This window comes from Marmota monax, unplaced genomic scaffold (assembly GCF_021218885.2).
Source record: "Marmota monax isolate L192 unplaced genomic scaffold, Marmota_monax_Labrador192_F-V1.1 WCK01_AAM20220418_F8-fsc00147, whole genome shotgun sequence".
In the NCBI taxonomy this organism is placed as follows: Eukaryota; Metazoa; Chordata; class Mammalia; order Rodentia; family Sciuridae; genus Marmota; species Marmota monax.
In genome coordinates, this window is record NW_026693552.1 from 1,661,074 (window position 1) to 1,679,541 (window position 18,468).

The following is an 18,468-nucleotide window of genomic DNA, read 5'->3' on the forward strand; positions in this document are numbered from 1 at the left end:
CTCTGCCCAAATCCACCTTCTCTCCCAAATTCACCTCCACTGGGCTTCTATCTCCAAAATATACTGTCTGAATCCCGTGAGAACTCAAGGGGAACTCAGGCAGCAGGATACGCCCTATTCCCAGCAGGAATAATCTTAAACCTTAAACCTGGAACCTAAACTGGGAACGCCCTAAACAAGATTATCTTAAAACCGGGAACACCCTAATCTGCCTTGGTCCTTGAGCAAGGTTAAGTACATTCAATGTCACTGCAACATGGGGTACGCTGGCAAGGAAATTGTCATACTTACTTGGCTAATGGCTCCCAGCATTCTTACTCATTGGCTGTTCAAGTGATTGATGAACATGGACACTAGGGAGTCCAGAAAAAAAAGAGATATGGGGATTAAGGGGTAGGGAAAAGCTAGACCTTCATATCTAGGGACTCCTGGATGTCTGAATGACTCCTAACCAAGATATGGTGGTAAGACTTCTGATTGATATTTGAAGTGCTAAACTCTCGTGACTCCAGAATCAGTTTCTGCACTGAAGATTTTCTAGTGGCCTAATTGGTTAATCAGCCTGTGTCATTATATGGCTAAAGAAATATAAGATCTTCACACTGGGAATCTGAAATCTAAATTTCTTGCACAAATTGGGTAGTTCAGTCCCAATACAGAACATGGTAAATATTTGTGTGAGTTACAATGTGGGGACATAGTTTATGAGATACCTCCAGTGCTTGCTCAGGCTTTCTTTCTCTTGCTACATTATATCCATGGCTTTTTAAATAAAAGCCCTGTGTGAGTATAAGCATGCTTTATGGAGGGTGACCAGTCCTTTCTAATATGCTCACCTGGAAAACTTTGCACTCATAGTGACTGAGGGTATGGTAATGATTACTGTGTCTCATTTTCCTCATCTGGAAAATGGTGAATATAAAAAAAGAAATGATTTCACATGGGGGCTATTATGAAGGTTAAATGAGTTAACAGAGGTACAGTACTTAAAACAGTTTTGGCACATAGTACTTGCTTTGTTAGCTTTCCACCACTATAACAAATACCCAAGATAATAAACTTATAAAGACAAAAGGTTTATTTTGGCTCCCCATTTTGGAAATTTTAGTCCATGATCAGTTGACCCTGTTGGGGCTGTAGCAAGGCAGCACATTATAGTGGGAGCTCATGTGGAGCAAAACTGTTCACTCCATGTCTGAGAAGTGAGGTAGAGAGCAAAGAAAAGGCCAGGATTTGGCAGACCTCCTTGAAGGCACAAAACCAATGACTTAAAGACCTCCTACTGGGCTTTTCTTCTTAAAGTCTCTACTATATCCATATAGCCCCACTCTGGAGACCAAGCATTTAACACATTTGCCCTTGGGGGACACTTAGGATCCTACTATAGCAACACTAGCTATTATTATTGTGAACCTATCTGAAAACTTAGTATGGGAAATTTACATTAACCTCAATTTTTAAATGCATTTGTATGATAATAATCACTTCCTGTCGTTTTGCTTATTAATAAAGATATTTAAAAATAGTTGAATCATAAGTTTGTGTTAATGGGTTACCCTGTGGTGGGGCAGGTACAACTGAAAAATGATTTATTGTTTGTCTGCAATTAAACATTTAAATTTTTAATTGGACTGACTCATACTAATTATTAGGTGTTCAGAGATTATTAGCTAACATGTAAGTAGTAGAATAACTGTTTTGTTGTCTTACAGATGTTTGGCTTAAGCTAATGCTAAATTTGGTTTGTATTTTCTGAAAAACACACTGTTTAGGCAAAAAAATGGGTGGGGAGAAGTGGTCCTACATGGAAAGATATCAATGCAAATTGACGTCAGATCTGAAAACAGGGAAACATCAGGAATCTAGAAAGCTGGTAGTAGACAGCATGCCCTTGGGAAGACTGGGTATGAGTCTGGGAGCTCTTCTGCACCAGCATTTGGAAGGTATTGTCAATAGCTGTGAGACTTGAAATGGAGTATAGATTATTGAAAGATAAAGTATATCACATGCATATGCATGTATAAAAATGTCACAAAGAAACCTATATTTTGTACCATTAATATGCTCTAATAACTGTAATTTTAAAAAGAAAATTAAAAGGAGAAAAAAGAAAGAAGTCTTGCCATCTTGAGGTATCTTGATGAGGAAGAATTGAGAACCCCTGGGAATTTATAAACCCTCAGCAGAGGCGAGTGAAGAGGCTTTATGCTTTACAATGCCAGATTATTTTAGCAAAAGTCCAGTGCTGAGAGCCACAGCCTAGTCAGAATGGCCCCTGGCATTTTGCCAGAAGTAATGGTTGAGAGGCAAGCCATTAAGATGATGATATTAAGTTAAGCTGTCTATAATTGCTGTGACTGGATGATGCTGGAACAGGCTGTGTATTCAATTGTATATTAGACCTTTACTGTCCACCTCGGTCGCCCACTACTTTGGAGTTCCCGTTGAATTCTCGCGGGGTTGCGAGAGTGAGTGCGCACGCAGCCCGGTGGTGTTCCGGGAGAGTTGGGGGGGGGCAGTTCCGGTTGGTGTGGGGTGCCGGTGAGGAGCCGCGTGGGTGGCATTCGTGTGAGTTCGGAAATAAAGTTTGTTCCTGCTTGAGTGGCTCGTGATTTGTGCCCAGCCAGACTGCGGCAGTCCAGCAGTCAGACTGAGGCCTGGCAGAGAGATAAAGGTAGACTTGAAGAGGTTGAGGCACTGGACAGAGGGAATCCACATTGAACTGGAAGATTCTAATTTATGTAACTACTGTTTTCTTGAGCATATACTGTTGTTCTATCCTGGAAGAACAAACAGGACAAAGAGCCCACTTTTAAAAATATTTCGTGGTGTGTGTGTGTGTTCGAGATTTACTTTTTAAAAAATATTTGTATTTTAGTTGTAGTTAGACACAATACCTCTATCTTATTTTTATGTGGTGCTGAGGATGGAACCCACCACCTCACGGTGCTAGGCAAGCACTCTACCGCTGAGCCACAACCCCAGCCCCAGCATTGAAGTTCATAAAAGAAGTATTTCAGTTGACACATTAATTATACGTATTTATGGGGTGTGTTTTATAATTTGATACAGGTATTAAAAGTATAATGATTAAATCAGAATAATTAGTATTTTCCTCTTGTTAAATATTTATAATTTCTTCATGTTGGGAAGCTTTGAGCTCCTTTTTTCCTAGTTCTTTATAAAATATGTAATAACTTGTTTTTACTATAGTCACCTTACTGTGCTGTGGAATACTGAACATTATTCCATCCAGCCAACTGTATTTTGGAACCCACTTTCCACCTCTCTTCTCCACCCCTTCCTGTCTCTGGTGACAATCATCCTACTCTCAACATCTATGAAATTAACTGCTATTGTTTGGATCTGGAATGTTCCCCACTGGCTTATGTTCTGAAGGCTTGGTTCCCAATGCAGCAATGTTCAGAGGTGGGATTTTAGGAAATCATGAGGGCTCTGACTTCATAAGTGGGTTAATCCATTGGTAGTTGAATGGACTACAAGGAGGTGGTGGAAACTATAGGTGGTAGGACATTGTTCAGGAGGTCGGTCACTGGAGGTGTTCCCTGGGAAGGTATTTTTTGTTCCTGGCTCCCTCCTCTCTCTCTCTCTCTCTCTCTCTCTCTCTCTCTCTCTCTCTCTCTCTCTCTGCTTTGTGGCTGCCATGAACTGAGCAGCTTCCCTCCACCATGCTCTTCTTCATGATGTCTTGTTATCTCAGGCCCAAAGCACTATAGCCAACTAATCATGGACTGAAATCTCTGAAACTTTGAGCTCAAATAAATATTTTTTCCACTAAGTTGTTTTTGTCAGGTTATAAAAAGCTGACTAACACATCAACTTAGAATCTTTTTTTATCAGAAAATGTTTTTGAAATCCACAGGGAAAAGTGTATCCCCATACACATTTTACCACATTCTACCTCCACCTTCAAACTATTTCACATCTTTAAACACTGTATGGACTAATATCCTGAGTTTTTATTAAACATAATGAGTTTGTTAAGATTGGTTCAGAGAAATGTGTCCAACATCTATGGAGGTTACACATCCAGATTTCAACAACTGTGCTTGCCTGTAGTTTAGTTGCTGAGAACTCCCTGTTGGTAAAAGACTTAGCAAATGAGCTAATTTGGAGGATGGACTTCAAATTTTCACTTAAAATTTCTCCTCAGATACCTGCTATTCTACACCTCCAAACCTCTCTTATCATTGACTTTTGAACCCCTACGATGTGCTCCTTGCCTCCTTTCTACCACCCTTCTTTCTTACTTATCTCACAGCTTTTTCCCCACCATAGTTAACAAAACCAAGTATATCCACCTGCTAGGGCTGTCTTAATAAAATGCTAAAGACTGAGTGGCTTAAACAACAGAGATATGTCTTACAGTTTTGGAGGCTGGAAGTCTAAGGTCAAAGTGCTATAAGTGTTAGTTTTTCCTGTGGCTTCTTCTTGGCTTGTAGACAACAGTATTTTTACTGTGTCTTCACCTGGCTTTTTCTCTTGTGCAGACTTATTCCTTGTGTCTTTCTTGCTCTTTATAAGGACACTGGTACTCTGGGATTAGGACCCCACCCTTTTGACCTCGTTTAAACTTGGTTACCTCCTCGAATGCTCTTTCTCCAAATACAGTTATGTTGGGAGGTAAGATTTCAATATATGAATTCTGAAATAATACAGTTCAGTACATAACACTTAGTGTTGTCAGGAATGTTTGCAATGTTCAAGTAACTAATCCATATGTAAAAGGAAAAATTCATTGGCAGGTCAGGCCCCAGTTGTAGATGGAGTAGCACTGTGTTTACAGGGACTTACAGTGTGGCTGAGGGGTCATCAAAGCTAAAGGAAGGATTCTAGTGTTGATAGAAGCCTCACTTCTCTACTAGCTTGTTATTAGATACAACTTAAGGGCACAGAATTGAGTTGATCATACTTCTTAGTTTGTGATATATTTTGTTTTTTTCTTATGTCATCTATTACAACTTCCATTTCCCTCTTCCCCCATAGTCACTAGTCACTATTTCTGATGCTTATAACATAGTTCCTTAAACATGTGATTTTTTTTTTTTTTTTGGAGTGCTGAGTATAGAATCTAGGGCCTCCCGCACACTGGTCAATCATTCTATTACTGCTTGGCATGTATATACTTGGGAAAGACACACAGTATTTTGTGTATGTTTTAAATTTGGAACCTGTAAAAACTGCTTTTTAGTCAACAAAAGGACATAGTGCAGAGGAACTTTGTTTCCTAAAATCATAGATTGTCAGAAACTTTCCTGTTTGAAATCTTATCAGCAAGACTGAAACATTCCACGTTTGCCTGAAGGGTCTGAGTCATTTTGACACAGAAAAGCAGCCAGGTGCACAACTTCAGATAAGAGGTTTTGGGACACAGCATTCTGTTTATCTTAATGTAGTAGTTTCCAAGGAAACAGGGCCCTTAATCTGCCTCTTGGCCTGGGCCTGATGTTTAACCCCTTTATACACAGCCTTGCTTGATTCAAGCTGTCAAACATTACTCTGTTTAAACTGTCTAACCTCCACCCTTCCCCAATGTCCTATAGCCACCTTGCCCTTCCGTGTGTTTGGTGGCACAGCTGTGTTTTCCTCTTAGTGAATGTTCTTCCCTGTTGCAGCTAGTTAATGAACTTGGCTTTATTAGACTGCGGTTTTGATCCTGATGGTTTATATTTGATCTTTAAGTACACACGCACAGTATTATGGAAGGTCTTATTCAGTTTCTTTTTAAACATCCACACTGGTCTTTGGAAAAGATCTAAATGTGTTGCTTTATGTATATCAAATTCATTGCTTCTAACTTTTGAATCGAACTCCATCTTGTAAATCCACCCACACTCCCACGCACTGTATTTTATTCTCTGAGAGGTAGATAATCAGAATTGACTCCAGTTCCTTTATATCACAAACAATGCTGTCTATTCTCATATGTTTCCTCTTATGGACCTGCTGGAGAATTTTCTGGGATACATACTCTGTAATGATATTGCTGTATTGTGAGGTACACTGTCAGGATTTTGCTAAGTATTGCTAGAGTTGTAGGTCCAATTTACATATTTTCAAAAACTTGATATCATTTTCTGCCTTCTTGTGTTCTCCAATTTGACAGGTATAAAGTGATATTCTAATTTTGTTCTGATTTGTGTTTCTTTGAGCAAAAGTCAAGCATCTTTTCTCTGTCAATTACCTGTTTCTTTTGCTTCCATGAATTGCCTATTCAGATTCTCTCTGCCTTTAAAAAATCAGGTTTTTTAGCCTTTATACAACTAAACCTAAGCATTAGTTTTATCCTGCTATCATTTATCATTGAGCAGAAATAATTTACAATTAAACAGAAATTATACAATGATTAAGTTTCATCTGTGATATTTCTTGAAAGTGTGAAAGAGATCTCTTGAAATAGAACTATCATAGATTGCTTTTGGAGTCAGCTGGGAAAGAGAGAATGTGTTTGGATTTGGAATCACAGGAAAGGTAAGTGATAGAGGAGAAACTGCCTCCCAGACTGGCAAACAGAATGGACAAAGGCCAGAGGAAGAAGGGCATATGGTAGTTCAAGAAAAAGCAAGACCTGCTGGGAGCAGTGGTGCATGCCTGTAATCCCAGTGGCTTGGGAGGCTGAGGTAGGAGGATCATGAGTTCAAAGCCAGCCTTAGCAACAGCGAGGCACTAAGCAACTCAGTGAGACCCTGTCTCTAAATAAAATACAAAAAAGGGCTGGGGATGTAGCTCATTGGTTGAGTGCCTGCGTTCAATTCCCAGTATACACCCATCCCCCCAAAAAGCAAGACCAGTTTGAGTGGAAGGCATCATTTGGGTGGTGTTAATTATATTCACATAAATAAGATTTTATTGGTAGGAGGACTAGTAGGTCCCTGAGGTAGTTAATTTATGTGTCAATTTGAAAGGTACAAGAGGATTCCAAGTTGGGAGGTTAAGACATTATTTCTGGGTGAGGCTGCAAGGGTATTTCTGGGTGAGGTCAGCATGTAAATTGGTGGACTGAATAAAGCAGATCTCCCCAATGGGTGGACATCTTCTAATCTGTTGAGGGTCTGAGTAGAATAAAAAGATGGAGGAAGGGAGAATTCACTCTCTCTGCCTCACTGCTTCAGTTGGGACTAAACCATTTTAAATCATGGCTTTGAACAGAACTTACACTATCTTGCCTCCTGGTCCTCAGGCCTTGGGTTGCAAACTGGAGCTATATGACCAGCTCTTCTGTGTCTTTGACTTATAAACAGAAGATCATGGGACTCCTCATCATTCAGAATTGTGTGAGGCAGTTCCTAATCATAACTCTTTTTATATATAATACATATATCATAAATATCTCTTTATACAATATTATGAAAATGTGTAACAAATCTTTTCATATATCTCTATTTTTATTATAAGAAATTGACTCCACAATCTTCCAGCTACAAGATGAAGCCCCATGAAACTCAGCTATGTAGTTCTAGTCTGAATCCAAAGGCTTAAGAATCAGAAAAACCAATGGTGTAAGTCCCCTTGTCAATCCAAAGGCCTATTGGTTTTGTTTCTCTGAAGAACCCTAGCTAATACCATCTCTGAGTAGGAAGGCAAAGTGGTCAAAAAATGTTTTTAGAAAGTTCTGATTTTTCTATGGCAAAAGAACTGAGAAACTAGACTAGAGATTAGCACACACTTTAGGTGAAAAGTGAATGTCTCTTTGGATTGAACAGAAAACATGCTGCATGCAAAAGAAGATAATTAGATTAAAAATACAAATAGGAAGATTTTATTGCCCTGCATAAGTAAAAAGAGCTGTTGACATTCTTAGATGTTAGTTAGACTAATGGATTGAAATTAAGATGATAATGTCTGAAATAGGATAGTTTGGGGGAGAAATAATCAACAGGGAATGCATAAATGCATTGGTGTCATATTTTAATTTTCACTTGAAAAAGTTACAGAGTATAAGGTGCTCACAAGTTCAAATTTATTTATTTATTTATTCATTCCTGTTATTAGGCTCTTTTCTTTCTGGGCTTTCTAGTCACTGTACTATACACAAATTTCCACTTATTGGGTAAGTGCTACTTAAAAATTTGTCCATATTTGCTTAAATCCTGAGAAAGACCAAGTGACATTTTGTAAAACTTGTTATGTTTTGAGATACTCAAATACTAGGTTAAACCATAAGTCTACCAAATGATATATTTTGCTACAATAATTGATTTGTACCGTGTTTGCTCAATGCATCTATGTTGCAGGCTTTTGGGATAATACAATTTGCTAAAATCCTCTCAATACAGTTCTTCAATAATTACCATCTTCTGGGACTTGGAAATAGCCTTATTATACAGACCTTGATGTTATACAATAATGGCATTTATTGGAATGGAATTCTATATGTATTATTACTTCCGACATCAGCCTGGCTTTCTTAGTCTCCTCACAGCATGCAACTTTGGTAATTATGCTAATGCTAGCTGATTCATGAGGACAACTTCCTAAAGTGCACTTAATTAACTTGGAGATTTTGTAAACAGCTGTACATGTAGGTTCCGCAAATTATGGGAATATGTCAATTTGACATGTGTACAGTCTGCCTCCCCAACCTCATCACTTTTTTTTACTAAAGCTTAAAACAATGAGAAACTCTAATCTATTGCCTTTTGAATGAAGCCAGTGCTTAAGGGAGATTCTGGGAAATGTCACTTTAGCCTATATGAAGATGGGGACAGTCTGGTTTCTCCAGTCTGACTGTTGGCCCAGAAGAGCTAGATAGATGATGGCTGAAGTTGGTATAAGGGAAAATATTAAAGTTTGTGTCTTTGGAAAAGGGAATAATTTTTCTAACATGTTTCTACAATGTGATTTTGCCAGTCAGTTTGTTAGTCCTCCTGACAATTACTGATCTTCAGTGGACTGGTCTGAAAACCAGGTGTCTCATTCAGAAGGCTCTATGGTCTCTGCTTTCTTTCTGGGGTTGATTTGATATTTTAGTGACTCCTCATCCTTGTTTGAGTGGAAATCATCTGATTTTAACCTAGTTTATTAAGATCCTATACCCCTCTATACATAGAACAGTTAGCCAAGAATAGAAGTGCTCTACCAGAAATTACACACAAGAAATGCACAAGACAAAGGATAACGAATCACATCAGAGCCATGACCAAGCTAATCAAAATGGAAGGAAGAAGAAACATTACCAGAATAAAACATAAGGGGTGAAGGGAACATACTACATATGCTTAGAAGAAATGGCAATTGCTCAAAACTAACAACATTGGTGAACAGAAATTTAAAAAAACATCTTAATGCCACTACATAAAATCACACTCTCTGATAAGTCTTAAAAACTAAGCTAGGGATTTGCCTATGGTTTTCTCAAGGGTCATAGCAAGGTCATCTCCCATCATTAATTTAAGCTAAAATCCTGGGAACTAGCTAGATTACATCTAAAGATAATCAAACATCTATTGCTCAGCCTTTTCTTTGACTTCAATAGTCAGGACCTCCTCCCCGGCCTCAGCAGAAGGAGCCATGCTGATGATGAGTGATTGATTAGAAGTTCCTCTGGGTAAAACTGCCCTTTCAACTGAGGGGGGCATTTCCTCTGCTGCAATAGAACTTTCTTTACATTTGGATTTGTCCGGTGTTTTTTCAGCTGGCTCGCTTCCTTTATCTTCATTTTCTTTTCCTTTATCTGCATTTTCTTTTCCTTTATCCTCTTCTTCTTTGGGGGATTCACATTTTTCCTGGAAGAAGCAGTTACAAAGAATTGGTATTGAAATCATAAGCAAGGACATTGGAATCTTGATTAGCATACAATGGTTCCTGCCAAGACAAAGGTTATCAGAATTGACTGAATATGGAAATCATGTCTGACTTGCTTCTATCATTCACTAAATGTTCCGCTGTAGAATGAAGCTGAGTTGTTGCATTTGGTTTACAGGGTTAGTCTAGATTTCATTTTCTGTCCCCGTCAAAGAATTCTCTTCCGATTGGTCCTCATACTCTTAGATTTATTAGACTCAATGCTCAGGACTCTTTGCTTTTGGTTTTTGAGTTTTTACTTATTTCATTTATTTTGTGAAGTTGAAATTTTAAATATGTATATTTTAATAAAACATAGTATTAACCAAATGCCATGTAAAAATACTATAGAACGTCTATTTTTTCCTTCTGCAGAAGCTCAAGGGAGACCCTCTTGGAGAAACTCATATTTCTTCCTAGCACAATTTTCTCCATTTGTCTCATGAGTGCTTAAGTTATCATTTTTGAACCTTTCATATTTAGTGTTATCTATAGAAATTTCATGGTAAAAATCCTACTAAGTTCCTTACTGGTGATGCTTGGGATAAACTTAAAAGAGACCTTCTCAAGATGTAAATGTGCACAGGTGAAGTTGAGAATCTTTGAGGTACCCCCCGACGTGGTTCTCAGGATTGAACCAGGGGTACTGTACTATTTATTTTGAGACAGGGTTTCACTAAGTGGCCAGGGCTGGCCTTGAACTTGTGATCCTCCTACCTCGGCCTCCAGGGTTGCTGAGATTACAGGCAAGTGCCACCAAAGTTGAGAATTTTAAGAAATTTAGTTGTGTATTTCTCTATCATCATATGTTCTTTGTGAAAATTATTATTTCAGTATTGATATAAATGAGGCATTTGATTTACACAACACCCCTAATTTTTACAACAGTGTTGTGTATGTGGAAAAGTAAGAGGTAAGTTTTAGTTTCTTGACTGTGATTGATTTTGTGATATTTGTTTCACTCATTTCTAAAAGGTCCACAGCTGCCCATTTCTAGTATTTTTAGAGATAACATAATGACTAGATGTAGAAAACCTGAATTCCCATTCTGTTTCTCAATATCTGCTTTCATAGATTTATTATGAGAATTAAATAAATATAGAAACAAAAATTTAAAAGAGGAGCAAAAAACAACATTTGAATGACTTTATATTTCTGGGAATTAGAAGTCGAAGTGGTAAAGTCTGAACACTGGGTAGTAGAGTAGTAGATTTTTACCCTATAACTAATTGTGATCTTATCCAAATTTCTTAATCTGGGTCTTGGTTTTTTCTTTAGCATGAAGGACTTGGATGAAATCTGTAATTTTTGACTTGAAATATATTTAATATATATTGATTGTTTAGTAAAAATTTTATTGGCATGTTGGTAGAATGGCTTGTATATTTATATTTATATTATATTGTATTATATAATATAAATATATATATATATATATATTATATATATATATAATGGCTTATATATTTATATGTATATGCTTATATACCTATATATATGTGTGTGTGTATGTGTACTGTTGATTCTCATTGCTCATCAAAGTTTTGTTTTATAAAGTCGCCATGAACATGTGAACTAATGCTGAACATCGCTCCTAGGGTGAGGTTCCTATATGCCTAGGGCCACACCATTTTTGTCAACTGATCAGTACATAACCGCTTCATATATGTTTCTGTTTAGGGCTTATTTATTTATTTATTCATTCATTCATTCTGAGGATTGTACCCAGAGATGTTCTATCACTGAACTACAACCCCAGCCTTTTTATTGAGACAGTGGCTCCCCAAGTTTCCCAGGCTGGCTTTGAACTTGCCATCTTCCTGCCTCAGCCTTCTAAGTTGCTGAGATTACAGTCATGTACCACCATACTTTATCTAATGTATTAATTTGGTGAATTATTGATCCATTACATTGAACTCATGGACAAAAACACTAATTAGTTACTAAATGAAACTTACTTAACACATATATTTTCTCTGTAAGGCATTTCTGCATTTAGGAGCTTTAAATGCCAGCACTACACTTGGGAACCATTTTAAAAAGCAAAATATCTCTCTTTTTCTCACTCTCCCGCCCCACCCACAAGCAGTACACAATTCAAAAAAATATGGCGCCAAATAGATTGCATAAAATGTTACTAATTTATAGTGTTTTAAGGGCTGAAACAAGAAGGTAGAGTGTCTCCTTGTTTGACCTTGGCGGGAAGTGTATGTAGCAGGCAACTTGAGTTTATTGCCACTCTGCATGTGCACTTGTCTGCAAATGACCACAAAAGCCTCATGAGTATTGATTTCGGGCCAGAAATAAATTATAATGAGAAGGCAGATTCACAAATAGAATCCATAAATGATGAGGACCAACTGTATTTAAATACAATGAAGTGAGGAGTACTACATGTGATGGTATGTGGGGACACAGTTCAAATAATAATAAATGTTATACATATAGGAGTAATCATTAGTATTAGATTCTCCCAAATTATCCTACCATCTGAAGTGGAATTAGAGTAGGAGCTCTCTCCATTACTTCCCTCAACTGGTTCTGCCTTGTTACCTGAGCTGCTTGTTCTCTCTTCAGTTTGAGCAGTCTCCCAATATCTCCTGTCCCTCCCAGGAGAGCTCTAAACATTTTCGGTGTCTTTTCTTTTGGTTGAAAGAGAAAGGCAAGGCCTTTTCTTGGAGGGGTTGCTTCTTTGTTAGCACCCTTCTGCTTTAGAAGCACTCTGTAGACAGGAGAGGAAAACAGTTTTAGGTAGCTCTGTGAGAGTTTTCTGACAAAATCTACCAGAAAATATGTAATTTCTCCTACCTGTCAGCTTTCAACGGGTTCCAGCATTAACAGCTGTACTTAAGCATATCTCATGAAGAGAGTTGATGGCAATCATACCAAATTTATCCTCAGCTTAGATTTTATACAGTAAAACCAACTGTGTCAAACTCTATTGGGCTTTTTATTTTTTTTTTATTTTTATTTTTTAGAGAGAGAGAGAGAGAGAGAGAGAGAGAGAGAGAGAATTTTTTAATATTTATTTTTTAGTTTTTGGCGGACACAACATCTTTGTTTGTATGTGGTGCTGAGGATCGAACCAGGGCCGCACGCATGCCAGGCGAGCGCGCTACCGCTTGAGCCACATCCCCAGTCCCTGGGCTTTTTATTTTTTGTTTTTTATACTGAGGTTTGAACCCAGGGTGATTTACCACTAAGCTACATCTTCATCTCTTTTTATTTTTTATTTTGAGAAAGAGTCTCACTAAGTTGCTTGGGGGGGGCGGTCCTTCCCAAATTTATGACACTGACCTTGAACTTGTGATTGTCCTGAATCAGCCTTCTGAGTTTCTGGGATTATGGGTCCCTACCTCTATTGTCTTTGTTCTTTTTTTGGGGGGAGGCAGGGATTGAACCCAGGGACACTTAACCACTAAGCCACATTCCTAGCCTGTTTTATTTTGACACAGGATCTTCCTTAAGGCCTTGCTAAATTGCTGAGGCTGGCTTTGAACTTGCCATCCTCCTGCCTCAACCTCCTGAGCCACTGGGATTATAGGTGTGCATCACCATGCCTGGCTCCTCTATTGGGTTTTTAAAAGTTATACCTAGCTTTCTTCATGAGGAGCTTTTCAGAATCTGGATAATGTACTAGAATTTCTTGGAGGGTCTTTTTGTCCAGAGTTAGAAGATTGGCAAACCCATGGGCCACCACATTGGCAGTTCGACGGTTTCCTCCTCCTGATGCCAGAAGGCTGTAAGAGAGAAAAATGAGTCTTGGCCACCAGTTTCACTCTTACTTCATGGAGATGTTTTGAAAAATAAATAACAATTATTATTCAGTACATTTGTTGTCCATAACATAGGCCTCATATTCAGGGGAAAATACTTATCTCACCCAAGTGAAGAGTATTTCTCCTAATGCAATCCCTCAAACCCTCCTGTTTTATCTAAAGGAGATGGAAAGCTAAGAAACACCTGGAAGATCATAGCACAAGGACACATACCCCTAAAGACTGATGCTTACAAGACTTTAGGTTGTCTTCTCTTCCTTACACATTGCCTTCCCCCCAACAGCAGGACACCTATATAATAATGGTGAGTTATAGCTGAAGCAGCCGCAAGGTGTAAACTCCCTCTGATGAGGAATACTTAAGAAAGCCAGGTATTCCTTTTGCTTTCTTAAGAAGACAAAAACAGGAACATAAGAGGAATTTGAATCTTCTGACATCTATGCTATAGCAAACATTAACATAGCCCAACTCCTGGTCAGATTAGCATAAAAGTTCACACAAAAGGCAAATTCTACCTTCATTTCTATGATCTGGCACATCATTTCTGCTTTCAACAATGATTACAGGGAATGTTAGAGGGCAAGAAAAAAAATGCAGTCTGACGAGACAAAGCTAGCATTAGAAACAGGTTGAGATTGCACAGCTGCCAGAACTCCTAGGCAGTGAAAATAACAACAACAAAAACCATGGTTAATATGTTAAAAAATCTAATGGGAAAAGTAGATGACATGCAAGAACAGGTGAGAAGTGCAAGCAGACAGGTGAAAATGAAATGACAGAATCCAAAGGAAATGATAGATTTTAAAAATAACTGTAGCAGAAATGAAGAATGCTTCTGACAGACATATCAGTCAGTAGACTGGTCCAAGAAAGAATCCATGAGAGTTTTAGTCAGCTTTTTCATTATTGTAATCAAAAAACCTGACAAAAACAATTAGAGGAGGAAAAGTTGATTTGGGGACTCATGATTTCAAAGGTTTCAGTCCATTGACAGCTAGCTCTATTCCTGGGGGCTCAAGGTGAGGCAGAACACCATGGTGGAATAATGTGGCAGAGGAGAGCAGGTCAGGACATGGCCTCTGAGAAGGAGAGAGAGGAAGGGAGGGAAGGAGGGAGGGAGGGAGGGAGAGAGAGAGAGAGAGACTTCACTAGGGACAAAATACATGTCTCAAAGGCATGCCCCCAATGACCTACCTTCACCAGTCACATCCTACCTGTCTTCAGCTACTGCTCATTCATTGGGTTAAGGCTCTTATAACCCAATCACTTCACCTCTAAACCTTGCACTGTCTCACAAATGAGCTTTTGAGGGACATCTCATATCTAAACCATAACAGGGAGCTTAAAGATACATTTATAGAAACTTTCCAGGCTGAAATGTGGAAGATTAAACAGAACTGAAAATAAAGAACTGTGAGATAATTTTGAAAGCTGAAATGTACACATAATTGAAATGCCCTAAGAAGAACAAAAGACATATTTGAAGTAATAATGGCCCAGAAATTTTCCAAACAAAGGAACTATTCCCGGGCATATCATATTCAAACCACAGGAAACCAAAGACAAAAGAGAAAATATTGAAAGACTCCAGAGGGAGGAAAATGTCTAAGCTGCAGAGAGACAATGATAAAAATTACAGAAGATTTCTCATCAGAAATCATGCAAGCCAGAGAGTGGAGTGAAATATTTAAAATGTCAAAAGAAAAAAGTACTAATTTAGAATTTTATATCCAATGAAAGTATCCTTCAAAAGTAAAGAAGAAACAAAGATTTTTTCCCAGAATAAGAAAAAAAAAGAGGGAGATCTGTCTGGCCAGAAATGGTAAAATTTTCAGGGAGAAGGAAAATCATATAGATGAGGAACTCTGTTCTAGGAGGAAATGAAGATAAAATAATGTTATGGTTTAGATGTGAGGTGTCCCCCAAAAGCTCATGTGTGAGACAATGCAAGAGGGCTTAGAGATGAAATGATGGGGTTATGACAGCTTTTCCCCAATCAATGCATTAATCTGCTGATAGGGATTAACTGGGCGGTAACTGTAGGCTTGTGAGGTGTGGCTGGAGGAGGTGGATCATTGGGGGGCATACCTTTGGAGTATATATTCTGTACCTGGCGACTGGAGTCACTTTGCTTCCTGGTGCCATTTCCTGAGCTGTTTTCCTCCACCACACTCTTTAATCATGGTGTTTTGCCTCACTTAGGGCCCAAGAGCAATGGAGCTAGCTGTCTGTGGATTGAGACCTTTGAAACCATGAGTGTCAAATAAACATTCCTTCTCTAAAATTGTTTTCATCAGGTCTTTGGGTAGCAGCAGTGAAAAAACCTGACAAAAACAAATGAAATATTTTATTTTTCTCATTAAGATATCAAAAAGATATTTAACAGAGTAGCAGTGTATGTGGTAATACTAGCATATGGGTAAATATGAGTGATAATGTCATAAGGGATGTAGGGATGGATTGGGAATGCTCTGTCCTAATGTAACAGTTCTACATGTGAAATATTTTCGTGTTATTGAAGATAGGCTTAAATTAGCTGAAAATGTACATTGAAAACTTTAGGACAGCCATTTAACTTAAGAAATAAGTATAATTTGTATGCTAAGAGGGGAAAGAAAACTGAATCACCTAATATGTTAAATTAAAACCACAGCAGGAAGGAAAGAAAAGAGGGGTGAGAAACCTAATGTAAGGCCACCTTAGGGCATCAGAGTTGGCCACTTATCTGTACCTGACACTGAGGATGGGGTTGGGGAGGGTAGTCCAGGAATCTCTAGACCCCTTAAGAATGGAATGACTCCTTTAAGACAGAAGGTATACTCTTGAATCCTAAAGGGTGACTATATTAATGCCTACTGATTTTGCTCACTGATTTTACCTTTCATTTCTTTTGCTACATGGCAAAAACCACTACTTTAGTCCTTTCCTAAGGTTCTTTTCAAGGCAAGCTCTGTCTTAACCAGAAAAAGACAAGATAAATCAAAATTTACCCCTTCTATCTATGTATCTATGTATCATTCTATTATCTATCATCTACCATCACAATCATTTTTTCACATTTATTTACTTGAATTCCTATCTCCTTTGCTACATGTCTCTGATATTAATATTCAACAGACAACAATTAGATAAATTGATTTCATTCATTTTCCTGTAGCCTTGAACACAGGGTGTTCCACTAGTTAGGCAGTGCTGGATGGAATTAGGGAGCTTAATTTGAACCTGAGCATGCCTCTGTGAGTATGTCAGACTAAAAGAGGAGAACGGAAATAACATATTTAAATGTCAGGTTATTTTGAGATTTCTCAAGCTTTAATTAAACTTGCCTACAGGTTACACGTTTGGAGTGCTTGATGAGTTTTTGAACGGAGGAAATAGTCTGTCTGCCAGATGGATTTTGCCCAAACTCTATCAGCAATGTTTAAAATAGCATCTCTTCCCCCCTCTTGTCCACAAAATGCTTCTCCAGCATTCCACCAATGGAAAGTTTCACTCACTAAATTGCTTAGTAAGGAGGTCCCTAAATATTCCCAACCCCACATAGAGTTTCTCAAAGAGTCCATGCTGGAGGACAAATAGGAGGTTAATGTGAAAAGTCCCCAGGTTAAATAAAAATGTGAATAGAGCAATGGACCAGGGAAGCAAAGGAATTGGTTCTAATCCTAGACCCACCTCTGTTTGCTGTGACCTTAGACAGTAACTCAAGGACTTTTGAATTTTCAATTTAATCATTTCAAGTACTGATTAAGTCTCTACTGTGTATTCAACACAGTGAGGTGAAGGAGGGAAAGGGAAGAATTATTAAAGCATGGAATGAGTTTGTGAAAAGAATTCAGGCTTTAGAATCAAATAACTCTACCATGCCAAATAATACTATTTATTAAAATGTGTCTATGAACAGGTTACTAATCTCTCCCATGGAAAGAAAGCCATCTTTAATAACTGTTATAGGATCTGATTATCTTCCAGAAGAACTAGCTATTTGCAGAATGCTGACTTTGAATTATGAAGAAGCTACAATTATATAAAAATTCTGTCTGAGCAGTTTTAAACCCTACTGTGTGGTGTGCAGCTAGACATCATGCTACTTATTTTGGAATAGTGTGCTAAATTTGGGTGAGTGAACCAAAATGGTTGTGTGCATGTCACAGAGAGAGAGGATATGCAAAGTCTATGTGAGAGAACCTGTATGTGGGCAACAAACAGCATTTGGACACACCCCTACACACACACACACACACACACACACACCCCTACAGTTTGAAAGTGTTTTCCAAAGTTCATGTATGGAAACATGTTTCTAAAATTCATATGTTAATGATATTTGGAGGTGGGGGATTTGGGCAGCTAATTAGAAGTAGATAAAGTCATGCAGATAGGGCCCTCATGATGGCATAAGCAGCTTAATAAGAAGAGCCTGCATGCTTGCTCTATCTGGCCATGGGATGCCTCTGCCAAGTTATGATGTAGCCAGAGGGCCCTTTCCAGATATGAAGAAGATGCTGATGCCTACTTGTATTTGCCTACTGGGGAAGCACATCCCAGAACTGTGAGCCACATAAACTTCTATTCTTTATGAATTACCTAATTTCAGGTATTTTGTTATAGCAGCAGAAAATGGACTACACACATGCATAAATAGCATATATAATATATAGGCATATGTGTGTGTATTGTTTTCAGAAAGAGCTAAAATATTCTTATAATCTCTAGTCATTCACTAATTCCAAGCTTTTATTCAAGGCTGCCACACATGGCATTTTATGTGCTGCCAATTAGAAAGAACAATATTCCAGTACTGTTTTGAAATTTCACATGAATGCAAAATAATTGAATTTATATATTTCTAAAAATATTGTATTTTAAAAGTCTAATAGTATGTTAG

At 38.1% G+C, this 18,468-nt stretch overlaps 1 protein-coding gene across 1 annotated transcript in view; it reads right to left on the bottom strand.

Moving 5' to 3' along the window:
- Positions 1-9,414: 9,414 nt before the first annotated feature.
- Cngb3 (cyclic nucleotide gated channel subunit beta 3) overlaps positions 9,415-18,468 on the bottom strand; it is a 165,518-nt gene continuing 156,464 nt past the window's right edge. Inside the window, exons 16-18 of the mRNA XM_046458651.2 lie at positions 13,398-13,544; positions 12,331-12,526; positions 9,415-9,716 (exon numbers count right to left, since the gene is read on the bottom strand). Of these exons, the coding sequence (XP_046314607.1) occupies positions 9,465-9,716; positions 12,331-12,526; positions 13,398-13,544 (595 nt within the window). The 3' untranslated portion in view covers positions 9,415-9,464. The remainder of the gene's footprint in view (positions 9,717-12,330; positions 12,527-13,397; positions 13,545-18,468) is intronic.